At 39.8% G+C, this 27053-nt stretch overlaps 1 protein-coding gene and 1 long non-coding RNA gene across 11 annotated transcripts in view; one reads left to right on the top strand and one right to left on the bottom strand.

Annotated features, from left to right (window-relative positions):
* The window catches only part of BRCA1 (BRCA1 DNA repair associated), a 55372-nt gene extending 33098 nt beyond the window's left edge, over positions 1-22274 (top strand). For 4 of the 7 annotated variants that reach the window (XM_043536963.1, XM_027835006.3, XM_043536965.1 and 1 more), the window contains 11 exons: positions 1387-1519; positions 4548-4747; positions 5517-5842; positions 6832-6919; positions 8516-8593; positions 8923-8963; positions 12925-13008; positions 16293-16347; positions 19225-19298; positions 19872-19932; positions 21050-22274. In XM_043536963.1, coding sequence (XP_043392898.1) covers positions 1387-1519; positions 4548-4747; positions 5517-5842; positions 6832-6919; positions 8516-8593; positions 8923-8963; positions 12925-13008; positions 16293-16347; positions 19225-19298; positions 19872-19932; positions 21050-21156 — 1247 coding nt within the window. In that variant the 3' untranslated portion in view covers positions 21157-22274. Of the gene's footprint in view, positions 1-1386; positions 1520-4547; positions 4748-5516; positions 5843-6831; positions 6920-8515; positions 8646-8922; positions 8964-12924; positions 13009-16292; positions 16348-19224; positions 19299-19871; positions 19933-21049 lie in introns of those variants that run through there. The other 3 variants (XR_005223544.2, XR_006287687.1, XM_043536966.1) reach the window with 3 other exon arrangements.
* The window catches only part of LOC119564555, a 32490-nt gene extending 7282 nt beyond the window's left edge, over positions 1-25208 (bottom strand). The window contains exons 1-4 of one of the 4 annotated variants that reach the window (XR_005223547.2): positions 24835-25137; positions 12030-12126; positions 5629-5790; positions 4386-4698 (exon numbers count right to left, since the gene is read on the bottom strand). This is a non-coding gene — a long non-coding RNA (uncharacterized LOC119564555). Of the gene's footprint in view, positions 1-4385; positions 4699-5628; positions 5791-12029; positions 12127-22604; positions 23303-24834 lie in introns of those variants that run through there. The other 3 variants (XR_005223545.2, XR_006287688.1, XR_005223546.2) reach the window with 3 other exon arrangements.
* Positions 25209-27053: the final 1845 nt, after the last annotated feature.

The following is a 27053-nucleotide window of genomic DNA, read 5'->3' as shown; positions in this document are numbered from 1 at the left end:
TGTTTACATGGGCCCGCAGTTCAGACTACAGGGGTATGAACTGCAGTGCACACCAAAGTGCTGTGCTGGAACTGCCTCCTATGGATGCTTCTGGTGTGAACTGAAAGGTTCACATTAACATAGTCCCGTTTGAAACGATAATGATAGTGATGGAAAATGGAAATTCCAATCACAAATGTGCCTGGAACATAATGGCTTTTTAATTACTGTTCATAACCCTTTCTTTTTTCCATTTGAACAGTGTATTCAGCTGCTGTGTGAGCAGTCCTCTTATTTTTTGAGTTCAAAAATATCCTGTACTTTAGGAATATAATTCATGTGATTAAACTTCTCCTATGTCTCGTAACTGAAAAGTGTGTTGACACTGGTGGGCCTAATTCGGTATGAGAGACACATTATTCCTGATGGAGCTAACTTTTGAATGAGTGTTTGTGTGACATTTCTAAATCCAATAAGCCAAACTCATAAGATAACTATAAATACAGTGTTTGAGCATTAAGTTGGGAAATCAATGATTAGTTTCCTTCAGGCTAGAAAGTGACTTAAAACAATTTAATTAATACAAACCTTGTTTACGTTGTCATGCTAGAATATGGATTTCAGGCTTTCTCATAAAAGCTTAAAACTGATTACAATTATTGATGGTTTGTTAAAAATTACAAGCATCTCCCAGCCATTAAGTATTTGCCTTTCTAAAACACTTACTGGTGAACAGAGATATGTTAATATGTTTTTGAGGCTTTATAAATAAAAAGAGTATAAAATAGCAGAATTTTGCCTTAATGTTTCTACTTTTCCCTATTATTTCATCATTAGTTTCACCTAACGCATCAGCTGACACCTTGTTTTTGTAAATGATTGAATATATGAAGTTTGCTATGTTTCAAATGGGGAAGTATTTTATACACATTTTGATTCGGGGACATTGGGATTTTATAGTCTGTAAGATGTAACTTTTTCTTTTGCAGGGGTCAGAAATTAATATGGTTCCATTTTTTTCATGATTAGTGCTGCATTATAATTCTGCAGAATACTAAAAATTACGTAAAAACTAATCTCATTTCACCATTATTGACAGTAAAATGTGCAACTGGCACTATAGTTCACTCAAACCATGTATTGTTCGTATGTAGCTGTGTGTCCTTAGCCTAGAAAATTGTTCTTTTTCAGTCATTCTCCTGGTGATAACAGTTGCATATGCCTGTTGCTTTACTTGATGTTTTCCATTTTTTTTATCTGGAATACTTTCTGTTTTAAAACAAATCTGATTTGTCTCAAGGTTGCTGCTTTAAAGAAATAATTGAATTCTTACCTTAAGAACAAGGTTGAAAATACTAGTGTTTTTATTTCTCTTGGGTTTTTGTAAATATTGTTTTTCTTTTGAAGGAACAGCATTAATTTCAGAAGTAAATTTTGAAAATCACAAAATCAGCAGTTCAAAGGGACTTTCAGCTGATGGGTTCCATGTAATGCCAAGTGATCATTCCAACACAAAAAATAAAGAGCTAGAAGAAGAAGGGTAAATGCTTTTTGTTTGTCATTTATGGTCTTCTACGAACAATTAGCACCTTGAAGCAGAAGAGCTGCATTTTGTTAGTATTTCCTTGATTGGCGATTCCATTTCTAGCCAAAATAATTATGTATTTATTTATTTAGATATCATGTAGCTTGTTCTGTCGTCTCTGTTTAATGACAGACACGCAAACTATTTCAGTGATGCAGGATTAACCCTTTTGCAGCATGCATACAGGAAACCGGAGTTTAGAGCAGACTTGTTTTTCCGTCATTCGGGATAGAGAAGTGGGGGCTGTTCTTGTGTTGACTGTGTAGAGATCAGTGGGACCTGGAAGTTTCTTTTCAAGGCCCTCCAGTCTATCAGTTCAAGTAATAGGGATAAAATCCTGTCCCCACTTAAGTCAATAATTGACTTCAGTAGAGATAGGATTAAACTAGAGATGGACTATTCTACAGAAGTGTGATTAGTTTACAAACGATCCATATTGTATTGCGCCCTGAAGTTATTTATGGCCAGTGCCTTTGGTTAGTAGAAAAGGAAGAGGTTGGCTTGCATTTTTAAATGAAAACAGGCGCACACCATACAAATAATTGAAGGGTGTAAACATCAGGGAAGAAGAAGAATAATTCAGGTTGATCTGAGGAAATGTAATTACAAGTAACAGAACCAAATTGAGTAAAGGGGAAAACTTCAGGCTAAATATCATGGAAACTTGCCCCAGCAGTGAGATTTGCTAGACTGGAATAACAAAGCCCCATCAACTAGATCCTTTAAATTTGTACTGTACAAAATACTAGAAAACAAATTGCAGGGAGTAAGTCGCCATTGGGCTTTGGAGATGTTTAGTAGGTCTCTTCCAGCACTAATTTCTATGATGTGTGCCCAGAAATAAAATGTTAAAACTAAAATTACTGGCAGATACTCTGTCTGTAATAAGATGTAAGCATAGGGAAGACAAACCTCTTCTATGTAACTCAGTGCAGGAAGATAGCTTGAAATATTTATTTATTCAATCACCCTTGTTTAATTACTGTTTGGTGGTTGATTGTGTGTTTCCTAAATGTAAGCAAACATTGCATATGTCTGTCAAAGACAGCTGGGAGATGAAATAGGAACTTGAGGTATTGGTTGGAGGAGGTAGAGGAGAAAAGATAAATTGGGCTGTCAAGCGATTAAAAAAAGTAATTGTGATTAATTACACAATTAAAAAGATTAATCGTGCTGTTAAACAATAATAGAATATCATTTAAATATTTTTGGATGTTTTCTACATTTTCAAATATATTCAATTACATCACAGAATACAAAGTGTACGGTGCTCACTTTATATTTATTTTTATTACAAATATTTGCACTGGTAAAAAATGAAAGAAATAATATTTTTCAGTTCACGTAATACAAATACTGTAGCGCAATCTCCTTATCATGAAAGTTGAGCTTAGAAATGTAGAATTATGTACAAAAAAAGGGAATTAAAAAATACAACAACGTAAAACTTTAGAGCCTATAAGTTCACTCAGTCCTACTTCAGCCAATCGCTCACACAAACAAGTTTGGTTACAATTTGCAGGTGGTAATGCTGCCCGCTTCTTGTTTACAATGTCACCTGAAAATGAGAACAGGCGTTCGCATGGCACTGTTGTAGCCGGCGTTGCAAGATATTTACGTGCCAGATGCGCTAAAGATTAATGTCACTTCATGCTTCAGCCGCCATTCCAGAGAACATGCGTCCATGCTGATGACAGGTTCTGCTCAATAACAATCCAAAGCAGAGCAGACCGACTCATGTTCATTTACATCATTTGAGTCAGATGCCACAAGCAGAAGGTTGATTTTCTTTTTCGGTGGTTCGGGTTCTGTAGTTTCTGCATCTGAGTGTTGCTCTTTTAAGACTTCTGAAAGCATGCTCCACACCTTGTCCCTCTCAGATTTTGGATGGCACTTCAGATTCTTAAACCTTGGGTCAAGGGTTGTAGCTATTTTTAGAAATCTCACATTGGTACCTTCTTTGCATTTTGTCAAATCTGCTGTGAAAGTGTTCTTAAAGCAAACATGTGCTGGGTCGTCATCCAAGACTGCTATAACATGAAATATATGGCAGAAGGTGGGGAGTTCAGTCACAAATTTAATTAATGCATCAGGTGACATTGTAAATAAGAAGCAGGCAGCAGTATCTCCCATAAATGTAAACAAACTTGTTTGTCTTAGCAATTGGCTGCGCAACAAGTAGGACTGAGTAGACTTGTAGGCTCTAAAGTTTTACATTGTTTTGTTTTTGAGTGCACGTAACAAAAAAATCTACATTTGTAAGTTACACTTTCATGATAAAGAGATTGCACTACAGTACTTGTATGAGGAAAATTGAAAAATACTATTTCTTTTGTTTATCATTTTTACAGTGCAAATATTTGTAATAAAAAATAATAATATAAAGTGAGCACTATACACTTTGTCTTCTGTGTTGTAATAGAAATCAATATATTTGAAAATGTAGAAAAACATCCAAAAATATTTAATAAATTTCAATTGGTATTCTATTGTTTAACAGTGCGATTAATCGTGATTAATTTTTTTAATCTTAATTAATTTTTTTGAATTAATCATGTGAATTAACTGCAATTAATCAACAGCCCTGATATATTGGTCCTGTGAAATCAGCAAAGATTTCTGTTCTTTTTAAGGGAGACCCAGGTTCTAGCAAAGTTTCTGGAACCTAGATGCATGGAGAAAAGACCAAAATTAAGTTTGTTTCACAAGGCTGGATAGTGTGGTGAATACAGCTGGTATGTTGTTAAGCAGCAAGTTATTAGCATTTATCCTTTGGGGTTAGTTTGAGAAAATTTACATGACAGTTCGATATGTCGACATGCAGTTTTTAAAATATTTTAATCAATTTTGAATTCAACAGTACTGCTTTTGTGCCTTCATACTAGTTCTGTTGCTAATCATTCCCCAACATGTAATTCCACTGTTGCTATCCAATGTCTCTGATAGCTAAGGAGATGATAAATTGTTCATAATTTTTTTCCAGTTTGAGGTCGCCTGCTTTACAGCTTTCCCATCCTAAATCCCATCTTTTAAAAAAAGAAGCTCTGGAGCAAGGCCACTGGTGCCCGAGCCTTTGGAAAGCCAAAACTCACGCTCAGGAGGGAACATTTCAGCGGGTTGGTGTGGCAGTGCTGCTGGAACAAGAGGCAGTGAAACAGTGTAATCAGTATAGAATTGAATCAGGTAACTCATAGGGCTGATCAAACCCAACCTATGCGTTTTGGCTTCTACTTGTACCCCAATCACTGGTCTGGTTTATATCTCCATAATGAGAGAGATCGTAAAGAACATGCATTTAAATTAACTATATAGTGTTGTCTTGTGAATCAAGAGACTTTTAATCTTTTGAAACCTGGATAATTCCTGGTGCTGTTTGGGAGGGGAAAGTTCTCTGATACAATAATGAATTTTAATGTTTTAATCCCAAATTCATAGTATTCTCAGGAAATGCTAATTGTATCCTGATAGGTTTCCCAGGTGTTTGAGCACCTTAGCTCTAGATCAGGAAAAATTATGATTCTTGGTGATTTTAAATAATGAATGAGGTAAAGGTGAAGTAGTGAATAACTAAGCAGAGAAAGGTTTCAGAGTGGTAGCCATGTTAGTCTGTGTCAGCAAAAAAACGAGGAGTCCTTGTGGCATCTTAGAGCGTAACAAATGTATTTGGGCATAAGCTTTTGTGGGCTAAAACCCACATGCTGTGTATTTATACCTCTCTACTGTATTTTCCACTCCATGCATCTGATGAAGTGGGTTTTAGCCCATGAAAGCTTATGCCCAAATGAATGTGTTCGTCTTTAAGGTGCCACAAGGACTCCCCGTTGTTTAAGCAGAGAAAATGACTGTAGCCTATAAATTTAAAAGATGGAGCAACATCCTCCAGCATGACTGCAATGAAAAACTGTAATTAAAGACTGGGACTGTTTCAGTTACTGATTCCTCTTTCCTTCAGAAAATGCTGCTGATCAGGAATTTGGAACAAAGCTAAACACTGCAGCTGTTCCGTGTGGGAATGAGAGCACGACTCCAAACAGCTCTCCCTTGAAATTTTCTGAAAGACTTACCCACTGTCAAACTGCAGAATCAACAAATAGTGCTGCCATATCGTGGAATGCTAATAATGGGAAGAGCACTCAGGGATGTAAGCAGGAGAGAAGGGCATTTTCCTCTGTATCTGCTCTGCACACTGGAGTTGTAAAAGAAAATGCCAAAAGCCCAGTTGTGACCTGTAGGAGACAAATGTCAATTGTGGCATCAGGTCTGAACCAGAGTGAGCTTGTAAGTGTATTTCACTACCTTTGTCAATCCCCTGTTAATATACATATACCATGACCCCTGTGATCCTAAATAAAATTTTAACCTCTCCCTAAAGAGATCTATATGCAACAAAACTTAATTTGACATGAATTACCCATTAATAATACCAGAGTATTTGAAATTAGATACTGCCTTGTTAGCTAGTACTGATAAATATGGGGGTTTATATGTAATGATGCAATTAGGTAGGGTTCAGAGCTTCTAAATGGATTGGAAAGCCATCCACATAAGCAGGCAAAAAGAAGGCTTGTTGTTCCAAAGCAAGGGAGACTCTCACCTCAAAGAACATAATTTTTTTTTATACATTTGACTTCTTGCAAGTTTTAGAGGCTCATAGCAGTAGGCTAGAGCCAGGTATGATGCAGACCAGTGCAGCTGGAGGAGTAACAGAGTTGAGTAATTTCTTTTACTATATAGCTATTGATTTTATTTTGTTAATAGATAACTGGAAAACTCTAGATTTCTACAACAATGAACATGCTAGTTAAAATCCTTCTTTGTAAGTAGATTGAAACGGATGGTTATATCACTGAGCTTTCACATCATCTGGACTTTTAATGTTTTGTTGCCATCAGAAGTTGAATTTTGGCTTAATGCCTCTGATAACTGCAGCACATGTTTCCAGATTGATCTGAATTACAGTATAATAGAGTATTGCTTTACTTGAGTTTATGTAAGCCAATCAAATAATTTCTGTTGTTAAAGGCAAAATGAATGTCATTTTTGAAGTAACGGTTGTGTCTATGTGCCTGTTGGCATAGAATATCTCCATTTGTTTCAAAGTACCTCTCCACTGTATGTTGTACTTACAACTTCCATTGACATATGTTTAATTTCTCAGCCATATTAGAAAGCTAATCTTGTAACGTGGAAACTCCTATTCAAAGCCAGAGATGTCTAATGTTCCGATTAAATCAATTCTTTCTAATTCAATATTTATTTGTTTTCAGTTATTGGTGCAGAAGTTTGCCAGGAAAACCCAGAGCACTTTATCTAATCAAATTACTGAAGGAACAACCCATGTCATAATGAAAACAGGTGTGTTGGAAGCTCTGTGAACAAACCAGATATTTAATGCCACATAAAACACTAACTCCAGGCTAAATAAAGAGCACATTGACGGTCATTCAGCATGATGGTCTGAAGATGTTTGATTAGGATGTGGGATTTACAGTTCACTGCTCTTTAGTCTGTATCAGAGTTTGTGTGATCCCGAGTCTAAACTAAAACTTGACCCATCTGTCTTTTATTCCATTTCCGTGGAGTCCAGATGAGAGGTTTCTATTTTGGTTGCTTGTTTATATGATATCATTGACATGGTAACAAGTAGAATTTGAAATTGACATATCATTATGATGAGTGATTGATGTCATGTCACATCTGTAGATTTAAGAAGGTGTCAGCAGCACGTTGATTTTAGATAATTCACAACCAACCAAAGGGAGAGCCAGACATTTTTCTTACAGCATCCTTTGTCTTTGTTTTTAAAAAGCCCTCTTAAATTCTTTCTCAAAAATCCAAATAGTCTGATGTAATCAAAAACAGACCAAAACTGAATTTTATTTGGCTTTCTAATGGTAGCTGAAAAAACGAATGGAGACCATACTTCCACTGGAACAAAGTAACAGTGTTGCAAGATCAGGTGCACTTTTCAGAGTACATTAGCTTCAGAAAGTAAAAGACCTGTAACTTTTTTTTAATTATCATTATGGAACTTAAATTGCTTTTTGTTCTTTAGTAGAGCTCACTCAACTCTCTTAAAGACTTGAATAAACTTTAGTACACAGAACAGCTTCAGATTTTACACATGCAAGTCAAACTCTTAACTGATTAGCATAAGATTCATTGATTGGTTTTCAAGAAGGCATCAAACCTCTCTCTTCACATTTGTTACTCAAAATTTAAAATGACTTGGCATAGGTTAGTTTTAAGCTCCTTGCTAAATCTGTTTTATCAGCAGATGTTAAACAAAAAACTTTAAAAATTAAACTGTAAAGTATTTGATGAGCTATTGCTGTTAGTTGATCTGCTGTGTTACAGGATTTAGTTATTTATAATATTAAAATAACCTACTCTGTCCTCAGTTTGCTTCATAAGAACATTTCAAAATTCTTCAAGATCCGAAGTGACTCTTCTTATCAGTTTAAAAAAACAATGTAGGAAGGGAAAAAAGTCTTTATCATTTTTAATCCATTAGATCCTTAACATAATCTTTTTGTCCTCTCCTTATGAAAGCTGGTGAGGCAGTCACAAGGGGAAAATCAGGAGGGTTTGAATGTTCCACTTGCATACGAATTCAGAGTTTTGTATTTTGATTGGTTTTCTATGCCTTTCCAACATCTCTGAGCTCAGGTCAATAGGAAACCTGGGCTGGAGGGTGGGGGTGTACAGTCAGAGACTCTCCACTGACTACCATACTAGATTCCTCCCTTTTAGCAGACTCAAGAGGGGGCAGCATTAGGACATTGGTACTTTGAATCCCCCTGAAAATGCCTTCGTCAACAGTGTCATTGGGCAATATGTGTTTTTCTGGTGGTTTATCACTTTAAATACAAGTCAACTGTCAAAGTTGCTTTACGTTATTTAGATGGCAAAATTGAGAATGATCCCAGTATATTTCTACTTAATCTGCAGATATGGAGCTAGTTTGTGAGCGGACACTGAAGTACTTTCTGGGCATTGCAGGAAGAAAATGGGTAGTTAGCTATGAATGTAAGTATAATACTCTTTGGAGCAGCTACGTGTCCCATCCTCCCCAGTTTCCTAACACTACATACTTTATATTTCATATTTAACATATTTTAGCATCTGGTATTTTTCAGAGTACCATCTGAATATTTAGACATTTAACGATAATGCTCAGTTTTTCTTCTTTTTTTTTTTTTTTTTTTTTTTTTTTAAAGTATCCATTGCTTCATTCAAATAACTGTAAGTGACCTCTCCCAAAGAAATACTTTCTCTTTATAATTAGACTGTTGGTGCTGATTAGAGCATCCTGCCTGATTTAATGTGATCTGTTCTTCTCTGCTCTTTTTGTTTAGGGATTGTTCAGTCTTTTAAGGAAGGAAAGATACTTGATGAGGTGGGTGTGATGTCTTAAGAGTGAAATGCAAAATATGTCCGTTGCACTAGCATCCAGACACTATGGCGATGAGCATATTAATCATGTCTGAGACAGAAACAGGAATTAAATATTTGAAACTGAAAATTAGTTGAGGGTGTTTGGGACAGAGGAGAATTTGGCATAGGACCAGAGTCGGGATTCTAGGCTGTACCAAGAAACATCACTGAAACCCACAGTTCTGCAGAATGCACATATTCCATGCTGCTGAACAAAGAGCCTCCCCTGTGATATTTTCTTGACCTTTTGTCTAGCAACGGTTCCAAAGATACAATACGTCTCTTGATGTTGGCAAATGCAAGGTGGAGGTAATTACCTGCTGTGGGTATGAAGGAATAATGTTGGAACACAACCATGTCCAAGCTCTTGCACTTAATTAACTGATCTATAGCCAACTATTGAAAACTTCCCACTGCAGCATCTTCTAACTTTGTAGTGCAGATAGCTACCTGAGACTAGAGCATGGATTAGGTGGTATCTGCCTCTCTTTATGTATAGTGCTCAGATTTGCTGCCTCAGGCACAGATTTTTGCAGAACCTTGCATAAGGAACATAAGAACGGCTATACTGGATCAGACCAAAGGTCCATCTAGCCCAGTATCCTGTCTTCTGACAGTGGCCAGTGCCAGATGCTTCCGAGGGAATGAACAGAACAGGGCAATTTCAAGTGATCCATCCCTTCTTCCGGCAGTTGGAGGTTTAGTGACACCCAGAGCATTGGACTGCATCGCTGACCATCTTGGCTAATAGCCATTGATGGACCTATCCTCCAGGAATTTACCTAATTCTGTTTTAAACCCAGTTATACCTTTTGGCCTTCACAAAATCCCATTGCCATGACTTCCATAGGTTGACTGCGTGTTGGGAGAAGAGGTACTTCACAAACTTTGGTCCAGTGCAAAATTTCGTAATTCTGATGAGTAGAAATGGATGTCTTGCTTCTGCTCCACCCTCAACTTCTCTGGTCAAAAAACCCTAGGCTAGCATCCAAAGCCAAGGGAGAAGAAAAAAAACTACTAATCCCAAAAACTCTCTGGGAGACTTCATCATTCTCCAGCTGGGTCTTACTTTACCCTTTATGGAGGCTCCTGAAACTCTGGTCTCTCCAGCCAGCGATATGGGGCATCTACTGAATGCCCTTCGGTTTCAATTAATCTTCTGTTTCAAGCAATGTGAGAGGGGTTTTCAGGACAGATTCAGTCTCCCTCATTATGGAAACCACTACGTAAGTCTGAAGTTGGGTGAAAATATGAGTTGTCTTTTATTTTTATTTATTTATTTATTTTTTAATTCCCTGCCAGTTCAGCATAGAAATCTATGAAGGAGCTTTCTTAAAGTAGTGAATAGTAGACAATTGAGAGACAGATGCAGGCCTAACATTATCAAATAAAGCATTGTATTTACTGTTAATCTAAATGGCAAGTGAATGCTTTGAAATAAAATAGATGTTGAAAATTAAATAAATTAAGTTCTAGAGGTTATGTACTGATAGTTAATTTCTACTGAATGAGATTTGCCTCTATAAACTGATTGCCACTCTTCTGAGTCAGTTCAGTGTGTTGAATAGAATTTGATTAGTTTCTTTTAAAGAAACACTTATGTGATTAAGCTGAAGGATTCATAGATTCAAAGCCCAGAAGGGACCACTGTGATCATTTAGCCTGACCTCCTGTGTAACACAGGCCGTATAACTTTCCCACAGTGATTCCTAGACCACATCTTTTAGAAGAATTATCCAGTCTTGATTTAAAAATGGGGCCAGTGATGGATAATCTACCATGAGGGTAAATTTTTCCAGTGGCTGATTACTGACCTGTTATAAATGTACACCTTACTTCAGCTTCCAGCCATTGGATCAAGTTATATCTTTCTCTGCTAGAGTGAAGAGCCCATTATTAAATATTTGTTTCCCATGTAGATACTTATAGACTGTAATCAAGTCGTCCCTTAACCTTTTCTTTGTTAAGCTAAATAGATTGAGTTCTTTGAGTCTATCGCTATAAGGCATGTTTTCTAATCCTTTAATCGTTCTCGTGGCTCTTCTCTGAACCCTCTCCAATTTATTAACATCCTTCTTGAATTGTTGGCATCAGAATTTGACACAATGTTCTAGCAGTGATCGTACCAGCTCCAAATATAGAGGTAAAATAACCCCTCTACTCCTATACAAGATTCCCCTGTGATCATGGGATGCATAAACATTAGTACTTTTGGCCACAGTATCACACTGGGAGCTCATGTTCAACTGATTATCCACCACAACCCCCACATGTTTTTCAGAGTCACTGTTTCCCAGGGTAGTCTCCCATCCTGTAAGTATGGCCTACATTCTTTATTCCTACATGTATACATTTATATTTAGCCATACGAAAACACACATTATTTGCTTGTGCAGTTTACCAAGTGATCCAGATCACTCTGAGTCAGTGATCTGTCATTTTTGTTATTTACCACACTCCCAATTTTTGTGTCACCTGCAAACTTCATCAGTGATTATTTTGTTTTTTCTTCCAGATCTTTGATAAAAATGTTAAATAGCGTAGGGCCACGAACAGATCCCTGCAGGACTCCACTGGAAATGCACCTGCTCAATGATGATTCCCATTTATAGTTAAATTTTGAGACCTATCAGTTAGCCAGTTTTTAATCCATTTAATATGTGCCATGTTAATTTTATTTCATTCTAGCTTTTTAATCATAGTGTCGTGCGGTACCAAGTCAAACACATTACAGAAATCTAAGTATATTACATCAACACTATTACCTTTATCAACCAGATTTATAATCTTATAAAAAAAATAAATATATCCGTTTAGTTTGACTGGTTCTTGTTTCCGTAAACTCAAGGTGATTTGCCTTAATTACATTACTCTGTTTTCATTCTTTATTAATTGAGTCCCATATAGCTGCTCTTTTATCTTGCCTGGGATTGATGTCAGGCTGACGTGCCTATAATGACCTAGGTCATCTCGTTTACCCTTTTTAAAAATTGGTACATTAGCTGTCTTCCAGTTTTCTGGCACTTACCCAGTGTTCCAAGACTTACTGAAAATCAACATTAATGGTCCAGCAGGCTCCCCAGTCAGCTCTTTTAAAATTCTTGGATGCAAGTAATCTGGACCTGCTGATTTAAAAATATTTATGGTTAGTAGTTTCTGTTTGGTATCTTTGGAGGATGTTAGTGGAATGGAAAGAGTGTTTATCACCATATGGTGAGACTATATCATCTGTTTTTTTCCCCCAAATATGGAACAGAAATATTTACTGAACATTTCTGCTTTTTCTGCATTATCAATGATAATTCTACTATTTCCATCTAGTAATGGTCTATTACCATTGTCAGCATTCTTTTTGTTCCTAATATATTTTAAAAATTCCTTCTTATTGTCCTTAACTCTGCTGGCCATAGATTTCTCTTTGTGTCCCTTTGCTTCCCTTATCAATTTTTCTACAATTTCTAACTTCTGATATATAGGCAATTCGAGAATTTCTTCTCTATGAGTGCTAGGAGCCTGGGTAGCAAACAAGAGGAATTGGAATTGCTCGGTTTTTTAGCATAAGTTCAATCTAATTGGTATTACTGAAACCTAGGTGGGACGAGTTTCACAACTGGAATGTTAAAATCAATGGTTGTAACCTATTTAGAAGGACCGAATGAGGGAAAGGGGGAGGGGGAATGGCATTCTATGTCAAAAATAGCATTACTGGTTACCAAGTCACTGATAACTCGGAAGAAAATGATCTTGAATGCTTCAATGTCCTAACAGATAAAGGATAATGCTTTTTAGTCAGTCTTCTGCATGCATTTGTTGTAAGGTTTCTAGTTTCTGAAATCTGAGAGCTGTTTCTTGCCTTGGCCCAAGGGGCTCACCATGCCGGCCTTTTCTGTCTCTGATTTCTGATTCTTTGCATTATCTTCCAGTATGACTTTGAAGTGAGAGGAGACGTGATCAATGGGAGAAACCACCAAGGCCCTAAGAGAGCTAGACGATCCCAGACTGGAAAGGTACAGGCACATCAGCATAAGAAACCATTCATAGCTGTCAGAAGAATCCCGTTCTACATAAACGGTTGTTTATGATGCCAGCTGAATAGCTGAAATATTTTTAAATGGTCTTTTATCCTCCCATGAAATCAAATGTACAGAATTGTACATAAGGGTGTAGTTGGCTCTGTCTCTGCAGTGCTGCTCCTAGAGCTTGCCAGTCATGCAACAGAAATATTCAAATGTTTTTGCATACCATGAGTGAATTACACCTTTTATAATATAGGTGTGGGCTGGCTCAAAGGAAGTGCTCTGCTATAGAGACAGCTCCCTGGGAAACTATTTGCAATCCCTCTGCCTGATTAAGAATCTGTGTTGATAGGTTCTGAAAGGAGATCCTATAATCCTTCTACAGAAAGTAGAATGAGTGAGATACAAGACATGTTTTTGCAGGCAGGGTAAATTTTAATTAAAAATATGGGTAGGTGATCCTCCAGGCTCTGGGAAATGGAGGCCTGGGGGTGGAAAAGGTAAAACCAATCTACGCTAATTCTCATCTAGAAGAAACAGGCAGTGTTTCCATTGATCACCTGCTGTTTAACCTCTGAAACTTTCTCTCTGTACATGAAACTGTTCCCACGATTTTAAGCGTAGGATTTTTTTTTTTAAGATAGTTATTTATATTCTGTGTGTAGGGACCTTTTGGCTAAACTGCTACAGAAAACAGTTTGCAGAGTGATGGAACTGTAAAATATAAATGTCATGCTGTCTTGCCACTGCAGTAGGAAAGAAATGGGTTTGTACAAAGCCAGATCTCAAAATGATAAATGTTGTTTATTCTTGAGTTTAGGGCTGTGTTCAAATTGCACTTCAGCTGTTACAAAAAATGCAGCAAATTTGAAATTTTATCTCTCATTTATCGAATCTGGGTGCTCATTATCTTTGAGGTCCTGTGCAAATAGTCTGTGACCTTCAAATGTTGCAGGCATAGTTAGTTGCTGTTTCATACCACATTGTTTATGCCATCAGATGGGAAAGCCCTGCCCTTATCCTGGAACCACATGGGTTTTTCCTCAAGCTCCTTCCCATTAACATTTGCCATTCTGGTACCAACCCCTCCAGTTGGCTGGGGAAATCTGCCATGTTCTCATAGAATGGCATAAATAATGCTCTGTGTGACTGCCATTGGAAGGATGGCAGAGCCATCAGCTGGAAACACAGCCTGTTGTCTCCACTGGGCTGGAGAACGAGAAGCCAGAGGTTCTCTCTTGAATTGAATCCTAGTGCACAGGAGAGAGAGAGGCAATTCATCCCTGATCTTTCCTCTCCTTAGTTATATATGTATGTGCAATGCGCTTATTTGGAGACATTTCTCACCCTGCTCTTTGGTAATATTCATTATTCTTGTATTTACAGTTCCTTAACCTTTAACAAGATACAAGACTTCATACAGTGTTCCTCTCCTTTTTGTAACAAAATTGCCAAATGCGAGTTTTAAACCTAAAGAAACTCCAACTTTATCCATTTTTATAGCATACGGGTTGCTTTGTGGAGCAGCAGCGTCTTGTATAGTTCTCTGGGCTGGCACTTGTGGGAAGCAGCAGTAGAAGGAGAAAAATAAAAATAAATGAAAAGGAAGATGTAATCTGCATGTACTGTAGAAAGAGTGTGCTCTTCAGTCTTTGCCAGCAATATAATTGATTTTTCTTTTTGCTCCTATAGGAGCTAAAATAATATTTTTCAAATCTATGGTAGCTTTCATCCCAAGTTTTCAAAGTCCCATATTTTACCAATATTAGTGAATAAAGCCTTGTAACATCCTGTGAGTGTAGCTAAAGATTAGCACCTCCTCAGCTACAACTGCAATGCTGTAGGTTACTGTATCCATTGAAAATGCATAGGAAATTTAGATAGTGTGATTACTCACTTTGCAAATTAGGCAGAATAGTCCTACTCTCATGAAGGGTGCTATGTTAATATGACCAGAAGGAGTTTTATACCTCCTTCAGAAGATGGCATCTCTGAAAGCACAATGCCCCTAACATCATGCTGGAGTTTTATTTCAGTGCTGACTTGGAGATAAGTGTGCCACATTCTGTTGTTAACACCACTTCTGTAGCACCTAGGTTTGGTAGTTGGAAGTGTAATGATTTGGTGCATTCCTGCCTGCCTTGTGATATCTGCTGGGCTCACAACACAAGAAGGTCTGGCTGCAGCTGTGCTTGTTGATTTATGATCCGTATTCTGTGATGTGTTTTCTCTGTGTGGTGCCCGTAAAATGTCAGGATCAGTGTGATGTTCACACTAAACTACTTCTAAATCAATGAAATGAGCTGTAGCTCATGAAAGCCTATGCTCAAATAAATTGGTTAGTCTCTAAGGTGCCACAAGTACTCCTTTTCTTTTTGCAAATACAGACTAACACGGCTGCTGCTCTGAAACCTGATTTTGGATGTGTTTGCTCTGACTTTCTGAGGATAACAGCACTGCAAGGGCTGGACGTGGTCTGGCAACTCTTCTCTCTCCCGATTTATAATGGTCATTGGAACTTCAAAAGTTATCATAAGTGTTGCAGATTTTAATTGAATGATTAAGCAAGTGGGTCATGGAACAAGCATTAACTGCAAAATAGCTCTCTCCTTGACATAATAAACCCTTTTCATAGGAAAGAAGAAACTTTATACCTTGCCTATGGGCCACTGATGTGAGGGTGGTTGACCCAATGCTTCGTGAATGGGGATTTCTGTTTCTGAAACAATTGTTGAAATAATTCTAGCAGATCCCAAAAAACTTATTGTAGGCATTATAAATGTCTACTATCCACGAGCAGTGCAACATAGAATGTCAGTTTTAAATTAACCAGCTAGTAGTGAGGAAATCCATTCATGTTCAAGCTGCACGCATAACAAATAAGAGAAGTGAGGGGTGTATTTTCCAAAATATACACTGTGATCTTATATACATTAGCATAAGTCATATACCAAAGTCACAAGAACTAACATGTCCCAGAGTATACCTTTATACTGTGGTGCAGGGGTCTCCAGTGCTTTCATTCTTCAGACAACTTCATGAGAGAGAGATTCCTTTTCCAGTCCCACAACTGTCCCCTGCTTGGTTGTCAAAACATTTAATTTGTGGACTACCAGGAAGAGTTTACTGCACCACAGCTGCTTCACAGAGCATAGCTTCAGAATCCCAACCATAGAGGGACCTCATACATCACTCTAATAAAACAAACATTTCATTGAATGTCCATTCTGCCCTGGAACCACATACCCTCTGTTCACGTGTGCCTTGTTTTTCAGCTCTTCAAAGACTTTGAGATCTGTTGCTATGGACCATTCACCGATATGCGCACAGGTGAGGGGAATGTACTATCATTTCTAGAATCCACAGAAAATATCTGCAGTGGTAATTGCAAATTCTCCAGAATTGTTGCCTTTGCTGACCCTTTCATGGAGACCCACCTTTTAGGGCTATTTAATCTGCAATTTACAGTATAGCAAAATGAAACATACACTAGGTATTTTTTCCCAGTTTTATCTCCTTAACTCATAAGAGGCTGCTTGACTTTAAAAAAAAAAAGTTTGGATGCAATTCTTTGTTTTGGGGGAAAGCTCATCATACTATGATACACAGTCTGTCCCCTGCTGATCTCAGGAGAATTCCATCTCTGTGTTGGTGGCATAGGGATGGCACAAAATAGAATAAGATTTGGCTTTATAGAACACTTTTCATCTTGGAAGTGTGTCCCCAAAGCACTTGCAGTGTGACTAGAGGCCCTAACAAATACAATGATGGCCCCAAGCACTCCTTACAGCACAGAAATGCATACCATGATGTTGCTAATGTGATGGTGTTTTTAATGTAAGGTGATGAGCCCTATAGAAATGCCTATAAGTAAATTGAATAAAAAGAAAAGAACTAGAGCCTTGAGGAAAATATTGCACAGCTTAGGATGATGGAAAGTAAGATCTCCAAGTTCTCTAATGGCCACCTATTCCAATTAATATTCTTACCACAAGCAATAAATTAAAGCACTAGAGACCAGTAATAACGAGAATGCTGTGCAGTCACGGGGTTAGAGCGGAAGTGCTTTATTTAAAAATTTTTTTAAGAGTCTTGACACATCTGGCATTAAGATTTTGTACTGAATGTGGCAGGTATCAGTCCTCTAAACTGTCAGAAATATCAAAGGACTAGATTCTGTCACCCTCCAACTGAGCCGTACTTTACACTGCGTGTAGCACCACTGAAATAAATATTACTTGTGGGGTCAGGTACTACTCAACCTGAGGTGAGGATGGAAAATTCAGGCCTATGTAAACAGCCCAATCAGAGAGAGAGAGAATCTTGTGCCTCCTGGCCCCATCTGCCCAAGTGTCTGTAGAATTCTTATTATTACTCAGTAGGCAATTCTTAGAAGAATCTACTTAGCCAGAAATGTCTAATTTCATGATTATGCTCCCTGGTTATGGAAAAATCTTTGGACAGTGTCTGTAGGGTTGCCAGGTGTCCGGTTTTCAACCGAAACACCTGGTTGAAAAAGGACCCTGGCAACTCCAGTCAGTACTGCTGACTGGGCCGTTAAAAGTCCAGTTGGTACGGGGCTGGCAGGCTCCCTACCCGGCTCCACGTGGCTCCCGGGAAGCAACTGGCATGTCCCTCCAGCTCCTAGGCATAGGGACAGTCACGGGGGCTCCGTGTGCTACCCCCACCCTGAGCGCCAGCTCTGTAATTCTCGTTGGCCAGGAACTGCAGCCAGTGGGAGCTATGGGGACAGTGGGCGGGGCTAGTGCCAGTGCCTGTGGGCGGGGGTAGCCCATGGAGCCCCCAGATCCCCCCTATGCCTAGGAGCCAGAGGGACATGCTGGCTGCTTCCTGGAAGCCACCTGAGGTGAGTGAGCTGCACCCCTCACCTCCTCCCGCACCCCTGCCCTAGCCCGGATCCCCCTCCTGCACTCCACACCCCTGAGCCCCAGCTTGGATCCCCCTCCTGCACCCCAACCCCCTACCCCAGCCCAGTGAAAATGAGCGAGTGAGCAACGGAAGGAAGGGTGATGGAGTGAGCGGGGTGGGGCCTCAGAGAAGGGGCGGAGCAACGGTGTTCAGTTTTCTGCAGTTAGAAAGTTGGCAACCCTAAATGTCTCCCATTCCCATCAGTGTCTGCCTTGGCCACATAAAATGTTTTTAGAAGTAATCCTTCCATTCAATGTTTGAAATTTTCTGTTCACATTAAAAAAAAAAAAAAAAAAAAAAAGCACGCAGATGTGTAAGCACCACTATCTCTGGAAAAAAGCTTATGTACTCCCTGTTGAACATTTGAAGTTATTTGAGTAGTTTTCTGCCCTCACACACAGCTCCTACCCATTATCTTCTTAACAACTGAGACAACCACAGTGTAACTTTATCTCTTCCTGATCTTACAAAAGAGCAGTTGTGAAAAGTAAAACACATATTAAAGCCTGCAATTATGTACATAGGATAAGTAGATGAAAAGGATTGAAGCTTTCTTATTAGTTTAAAGCTGCAGGTATGTGGAGTCTCTTTATGGAGACAATTAAGCAAAACTTGTAGCTTAACTTTTCAGTAGTAGAAGCACATATCTTCCCATCTTTGCTCTTCATTCTCTTCCCTGCAACAAGCTCTGATTTGTCCAGTATCACATTTGTTTTTGACTGGATGAATTATCCCCACATCTCTTGACATTTACAGTAATTCCCACAGCATGTGCAGAGCTCACTCCTAGTGCCGTGATGAGCAATTACAGGCTCCTTCTGCTTAGGAGATTTTGTTATGTTTTTTCATCAAGAGTTCAGCAAATTAATGGGAATTAAACACTTTGGCTAGTTTGTGTTAATGAGAAATTATCCCAGATCTCTAACTTCTTATTCCAATTGTAATGTCACGCTTTGGCTCTTTTAAGTTAAGATGAACTGACTGGCAGCATTTTTTCTGGGGGCTGTTTGTTATCTGCCTGGGACCCTGAGGTTCCCATGATGGTTCTCCCTGCTGAAGAACCTAGGATAGGACTATAGTAATAATTGGCCTACACAGGCAAGTAAGAGCAGGGCTCCTTGTTCTCTGCTTATGCCACAAATAAAGAGGATAAAATTATTTCACTTGTAACAACCACTCTAGCAAGGTGTGGAGAACCAGGGCTGGATCTCTGACATGCTGGTCCCCAGGGCAGTGCAGTCATAATTGTAACATGCTACTTTTGTCTGACTTAATCAGGTGATCTAGAGTGGATGGTGGAGCTTTGTGGCGCCTCAGTGGTGAAGCAGCCTCATCTGTTCACACACAAAGCTGTAAGTATTCAGTGGTGATGGGTGTAAGGTAAACTGTCCTATTGATCCCCCCCCCCCCCCCCCCCCCCGCCCCATAAATACTTAGTGATTTTTGGTGCTTGTAAAAGACTGATTTATGCAGATATAGATAGAGGTAAGCGCCGATCACACATCTGTGGGTGAACCAGAGGTTGGTCTGTAGCAGTCCTTCTGTTCCAAACTTGGCCTCTCCTGTAGAGAGTAGTGTCAAGACACATACTGGTCTTGCTGTGTTGAGGTTCACAGAGCACTGTGTACAAGCCGCCTAACTCATCTCATTGGGGCTCACCTCTGGCTTCAGCTTTCGGAAGCAAAAAGGCTCTGGTGCATTAATTTATCTTCACCAAGTCTCCCTGAACAGAAACTCTTGTAGAATATTCTTACAAACTTAATACACTTTTTATTTTTCCTCCTCTTGACTCCTTCACTGGAGCTATGCAGTGAAGCAAAGAAATACCAAGTTATTGCTATCTGCAGACAGACGGGAAGGATTGATTTTATGTGATACAAATAATGGTAGCTATTTTTATCTTGTTTCTTATCTTGAAATCCTAGAACTCTACTACTGTAATAGTTGTACAGCCTGATGCTTGGCTCGAAAACACTGGGTACAGAGGTAAGATTATATGGAGCTATGGATTGCTTTGTGCTGCACATGGTGAGTGCCTTATGGTTCCACTGGTCTAGGTAATAGAATAGTAGTAAGGTTCTATTAAGGAAGCAGAATAAAGTCCTTTTATGTTTGGAATTGGGAGCACGTTCCTTCATTTCAAAACAGACACAGTTGGTCATTTCAAACTTTTCCCTTACTTATCTTGAGAGTAAACAAAGTCCTGAGAGGTGGTTTGCCAGGCAGTCTCCTCGCCTGATGTAGAGTAGGAAGGTTGTGATGAAATGTGAATGTAAATATGCAGTAAAATAAACTGCCATCCCATGTACCCTGCATGTCTCCAGAGTCAGGTTTAACTGAAATTATCCCTGGCAGCAGGGCTACTTTCTAAAATTTACAAAGTTTAGGAGAGGCTTTGCGTTGTAGAGACCAGTGAGATCTAGTAGAAAACCTCAGCTGAGACAAAGAACACCCAGGAACAAGCAGCCAACAATCTTCCTTTCCCAACCATTCAAGCGCCGGTACCCCAACCCCAAAATAAAATATAAAAACCTCACTTGTCTCTGGTCATCCACCCCACTTATTTACAAAAGACACAGCCCCCTTGGCATTTAGTTTTCTGGGCAGTGGTTGGGACAAGAGGATCCCTGAGTTCCTCTCTCTCCACACCTCATCTAAACTGAAAAATGGATGTAATCCAGGAGCATTTTAATGCCACAAACACCCTTTTGTGCCATCCTCCCCTAGGAGTGTGTCCTCACATGTCTAGAAACATGACCCACACACTGAATGTGTGTGTGCATGGAGAAACTGAGAGTCTGTGATTTGGAAATCCTTTAGCAATGCTTATCAAAGACTGCTCAGCTCTCTTATCTTTATTAGTCTCTCTTGTATGGTAGTTTAAAGAGTTCCTGTGTAGATACTGGCAGTTTTTTCAAGTGGCCATGAAACAGCTGCATTTTATGTAATGTCAGGACATGTAGAGTAGTAGCCACCATTTAACTGATTTGAAATGATATTTTGAACACCGTTAATGAAAATAATGCTGAAATAGAATAGCTCACAATCTGAATCTCACACTGACCTGCAGATATTATTTTATCATTCATATTTTGTTTTACAGCAATCCAACAGAAGTGTACTGCCATGGTGACCCGAGAGTGGGTTTTAGACAGCGTTGCATGCTATGAGTGCCAGGAGTTTGAGACCTACCTTGTGTCCCAGTCATGATAGTGCTGCTGCTCTTCTGTTCCCATTGCTCAGAAATCCTTATCAGTGCAGGCACTTAAGGACCAGGTATTTTTAGAATATCTTGTACACCATGTGTCTTTTAATAAGCAATGTTGTTTCAAGACAAATTATCCAAAGTTTTACTTAAATCAGCACAAAAAATATTTAATTCTGCCTTTGCACCGTAAAAGTTGCTTAACGGCTACTGTTTAAAGACTGTAAAACTTCTTGCTCAAAGTAGTCCTATAAAATTTATGTAAAGTGAGTCAAACAAATTTGTCACCTATCAGGAATTTAAAGCCGGACCTCCAAAGAGAAACAATGATGCATTATTTACCACCCCAACCAGATCCTGATTATTTGCTCCAGGATGTTTTGGAAACATAACTATTTACAAGAGTTATATGGAGCTTGGGGCTTGAATTAACTCAGCAGTGCAAGTGCCATTTATCTCCCTGATTTTTGTTTGCATAATAGTGCTTATACCAACACACTGAAATATAATCGTTTGGGGATCAGTGGTACATCAACTCATTTTATTCTGGACCATTGAAAAAGCTCTTTTGAAAATAGTACAAACAGTTCTTTTGTTGTTTGTTGGTACTTAACACATAATTTCTCTATCCTAAAGACTTATCTACAAGAAAGAGCCTAAAAAAGAAGCCAACTTAACCAGCAGTCACTAAGAAGTTAAAGTAAATCAGTCCTTAATCCCCATTAGTGATTGCTCTGTGATAATTTTAGTTCTATATGAGAGTATTTGTAGCATCCTGATGTAGTAGTAAACAAGATGCATTGTCATATTCCTGCTACCTATAATAAACCCTAAAAAACTCTTTGATCCTAATACTTCATGCCTGCAAAATGAGAGGTCACAAGGAGAAAGAACATATTGCTTTTGCCTGTTGCCAAGGAATCAACCTTCATAAATAATATTGTACTTTCAGAGCAGAAAGAGAAACTGTTTTCATAAAGTTATATTTTTTAAAAATTGTTTATAGTACAGTTCAAATAATTGTTTGATACAATGACCTGCAGTAGGCTGGTCTAGAATATTTGTATAAAGTATGTTTGTAAATGTTAGAATATTCAAAGCAAATAAATGTGACTGGCAAGTATTTTCCTTAGTTGTGCAGCTCTCTGGGTGTGAATCAGCCATTCAGCCTTGGTACTGAGACTCATATGGAAATATTTCTAAAGTCTAATCTCCTGGCAATGGTGGGAGGTGGAGGAGGAGGCCAGCTGGAAGAGATTTTATAATCGTACATTGGAATTTCAGAGCCGGAGACACAATTGTATGGAGGTTCCATCAGAATGAGGAGCAGATGTGTTATCAAGTGTCAAACACAGGCAGATGTAGTCTAGCTGGGGCTTACTACGAGTAGGATGGGTGCTGGGAGCATTTGCCTCAGTCTACTTATATTGCTATTTTTCCTTTTTTTGGTTCCTTTTTCAAGCTTGTGTGACCGTATTTCATAACTGCCACGGCTGCTCAGCACAGCCTCACCTTCAGGCTGACATTCCTCTTATCTCTAGAGTCCACATTGGCTTTTTTATCTGCCTTTCGAAAGATTAAAGCTATCGGGGTAAATGTTGCCTGTTAGAGGAGAGGGAAAAGCCGAGCCCCTCTTGCAGCTGCCACTGTGAAATTATTCCTCTGATCTGGACACAAGAGTTGTTCTTTCTCGGAGGTAACGTAATAGTTCCTGCTAGATTATTGTCAATAGGCACAATACGTGTGACGCTGTCCTCCTCCCTCGGTGAAAAGCTGCGTTACAGGTGACAAGGTCTCTGGAAGCTGTTTCTAAGCAGTACCATGTGCAAATTTTGCATAGTAATCTGCATCTGAGTTAAGCTTTGAGTGAAAAGTTCAATTATTTTGAGAATCCAGTTGAGGATTACTTTACTTCATTGAAGCCGCAGTTTGCCCCTCCGCCCTGAGGTGTATTTTCTGGTTTTGAATGCTTTAGAACTTTATGTTCACCGGATCACTTTCTCTTTCCTCCTCATTCTGTTTGCCATTTAAAAAAAAATCACCAGCTTTAGGTCAGCCCCAGGGCAGTGCCTTAAACTGGAGACTAGGTGCCAGTTCCCTCACTCTCATGCTCCAGGTCAGGATGGGCTGGGAGTCCTGCAAGGGCAGCCTCTGAAAAAAGGGAAGAGTCACATCACATAGTGGTGACCCTCCACCTCATGGGCAAAGTTTGTGGATGTCATAGGGAGCTCCCAGGGTGAGGGTCTAGAGCTCAGAGAAGGACTTATAGAGCCTGCAGGGGGAAATTAAATAGCTTCACCCAATTTAAAATCTGGTTAAATTATATGGCTTCAATAAATTACAGTTGGCACCTCATTCCCCATCATAAGGGACTCTTTGTTAGCATAGATTCAGATTTTATATTGTATTGGCATGTTTCTTGCAGCTTTCTAGTATCTCTGTCCTGAGACTTTTCTCTGTTCCCTGTGAAAAGGCTGCATTCCGGCACATCGCTGATGTGTAATGACTGAAACCAAGCCCCTAGGACATAGCAGATTCTGCAGCTAAACTATGGGTCTCTGCTCTAGTCTGACGGGACTCTGCAGCTAAAAGCTCAACTGCCAGCTTCGTCAGGACAATCTGAGGTTAAGCTCCTAGTGATCAGGATCGTGCGCCCTTTGTGATATCCTGTGGTGACTTGTGCGCAGAAGGTGAATCCGAAAAAGATCTAGACATATCTAAAACACTACAGCTCCTTAGGATTAGACACTGAACAACATTATGGATGAGCATGAAGCTCCAGAGAGGCTTTTCTCTCTCCATGCTCCTGGATTGCCGGGGTTGTGCTTTGCCAATGATTTACACTGATAAATGTGTTATTGTTAGGGAAAGCATTATCGAAAAGGTGTGACTTACATTTCTATCTGAACACAATAGGGCTGAGGCTCAATCAGATCTCTAACTCAGCATTTCTCAAACTGAGGTCCTTGACTCCTCCCCCCCCCCCCAGTGCCTCCTGCACGCCGTGGAACAGCTGTTCAGCAGCGTGTAGGAGGTGCTGGGAGGGAGGGGGAGGAGGCGGGAAGAAGAGGACAGGGGTGGGTCTTGGGGGGGAAAGGGTGGAGTGGGGGTGGGCCTGGGGCTGAGCAGGGGGCTTGGGGGTCCACAAAATTTTTTAAATCAAAATGGGGGTCCTGGGGTTACTAAAGTTGGAGAATTGCTGCTCTAACTACCTAATTCCACTAAACAGCAGTGGGCAATAGCTAGTTTGCAAGGCACTGAAATGATTCAAAACTAACAAGCTTCCCTAGGATTTGAGCAGTAGGTATAAATTTAACTGGTTCTCAGATTTTACTCTCAGGCATGGAGAGGGACGGCAACGTCTGTATGAAGTCTGAGTAAACAATATTGCGATGGCAGAACTAACACTTAGATTCAAGTGTATCCAGTGAGGGACAAATTGGAAGCTTCTCGAGAAATAGCAGAGTTTGGATGTCTCACACTACACCAGCAGAAAGGTCGAGCCAAGTAAAATCCTTGGAAAAACAGCAATATCTGTAACTACCGCTGCTAAAAGCAAGCTTAAATAGTTTATATCCACTGTAATAGGGTATATGCCTGGTAAAGGTCTGAAAATATAATTACATAAATTCCTGAGGATGCACCTAAAAGGAGTAGATGAAAAGTCTTTCAATAGCACCTACCATTTGAGATTGTGTCTACAGTTCAAAATCTTCCATATCAGTCTGTGTTGCAGGAAAGTGTGAGAAAACGAATGCTGTTTCATAGGTGGGGTGGTGAGAGCAGCTACACAATCTTCTGTCACAGTTTCAGGGTAACTCTCCCCCACCCCTACCTCTGAGGTCCACTGCAGGAGTGCCCAGTTAGGCTTCAGGTCTCTAGCCTTTGCCTGTTTCTGGGCACTCCCTTCTGACCAGGCAGTTTTAAGGCTGCACAGCTCCCTGCCTTACACTGCGATATCTCCAGCAAGCCAGGCTGTCTAACGGGCAGCGCCTGTGTTTTTCTCTCTCACAGGTCTGTGAGCAGTGTTTTGCCAGCAGTTACTAGTGGTCACACAGCTCTTTCTAGCAAGCACCTTTGTTCTTAAGGTAACAAGATTACAGAGAAACGTAATAAACAGATTTAAACACACATGAAATATAGCACAAGTCATACATCAGTCTGCTGGGGCCCTTCTGCAAGAGTGGAGGGCCCCCCTTGGACAGACAGGGCTGAACATTTGATGGATCAGAAAGAAGGCCCAGAGTGCATTTAAAAGCAACCTTTTTATGCCAAAAGCCCTTTCAATGTTGGTCTCTGCAAAATGCAGTTTGAACCAGTATACACCAGCGTCCCTGAGAGGTTGAGGGGGTGTTAAGTGGCATTCTGGAGGAGTTTACAACCTAAGTGATTCACCTTAATCTCCCTCCACTGTTTTGGTTCCTGGGAACTCTCCATGCTGGATTTGCAGAAAGCCCCAGGCCCACAATGATGTATAACTATACAGTATGGTCCCCAAAGATAGCACATGGGATTGGAATGTCTGTCACATACCCTGCACCCATGTCATCCCCAGAATGAGCTAATCATGGCTACAGCCATTACAGAAAGGTCACACACAACAAGCCATAGCATACAGGGGCTCTCCATAAAGTTACACAAAATGCAAAACTCAAGCATAGGGCTGAAGAGAAAGGCCTTGAGCAGTGATTCTTTGTGCAGAGAGGTTTCCTGTTTGTGTCAGTTTGTTTTGGATGAAAGTTGGATTTTCCTAGATTACTGAGGGATTAGAACAGTTATGGCTGATGTTGCCACTGCACTGTCTTCCTGTAAATATGCATGACAGTATGTGTTGATGGGTGTGTTTGGATGGGTATAAATTTTGGTGGATTCTTATTTATTTTTGGTTGTGGTTGGAATGTTTCCTTGATGATCTGCTCCCGATTGTTACAACATACAGTGTAGGGGAAATAAGGAGAGAGAATGCAGGGACAGCCTGTCAGTTACTGTTAAAATAACAAGAAAAAGGGGGAGACTCAACTAATAGAATTGACGCTGGCTCTTTAGTTTGCCACTGAGTTGGAGTCTTTCATCTCCACTGGTTCCAGTCCTGCTCTGGTGAGTGGTCCTCAGAAGTCACTATTATTGACCCCTGGGAAGTGAACTGGGTGGGGTCTCGGTCCAGTTCCTAGTAGTGCAAATGTCAGTCACAAACACAATCCTAATTAGATTGTTCCCTTTGTTGTGAGTATCATGGCAGAGGCGTGAGATTGAGTTATGGAGACTGAATGCACCTCTCGCACCTGGAAAGATATCATTAAGATTGCTCTCCAGATAAGGTAGCGTCTTGACAAAAGTTGATCCAAAACCAGACTGTAGCTTCCTCCAGAGAGGAAAACGCAACATTTGCTTTCCAGGAGGCTGACTGGAATTCTGAAGGCAGCAAAGTGGGCATAGTCACCATCACCCCTTCTCTGCATAGGTCCCCTTTCCTTCAGTGTCACAGGTATGTGCTGAGGTAAAGCCGGCAACTTGAGAGAAGATGCCCTACTCTACCTTGTAGCGCTAAGAATCAGAGGGCCAGGCTGAAATAACTTGCCCACCTGGAATAGTAAGTTAAAGCATCCGAATCTGGCCCTAGGTGAGCAGGGCCATGTTTAACCATCTTTTCTCTCTCCCTTCTCCGCATCTGTTATAGACTCTTCTCTTTTGATGCACTTTGGTTTTACATTTTCTTGGAGGGACCACATCACATTTCTAACTTTCATTTTATTTGTTGTTATTCCCTCTCTCCTCCCTACATCTGTATAACAGTTTTTATCTTGGACTTTAATTTCCTCCAGTAACTTCTGTTCTGTACAGCTCCTGCCCCCTTGCTACAGTCTCCCAGCAGCCACACTGCCTCATCAATCTGAAACCTATT

The sequence above is a fragment of the Chelonia mydas genome, chromosome 27 (assembly GCF_015237465.2).
Source record: "Chelonia mydas isolate rCheMyd1 chromosome 27, rCheMyd1.pri.v2, whole genome shotgun sequence".
Taxonomy (NCBI): domain Eukaryota; kingdom Metazoa; phylum Chordata; order Testudines; family Cheloniidae; genus Chelonia; species Chelonia mydas.
This window is presented reverse-complemented; position numbering and strand designations above follow the sequence as displayed.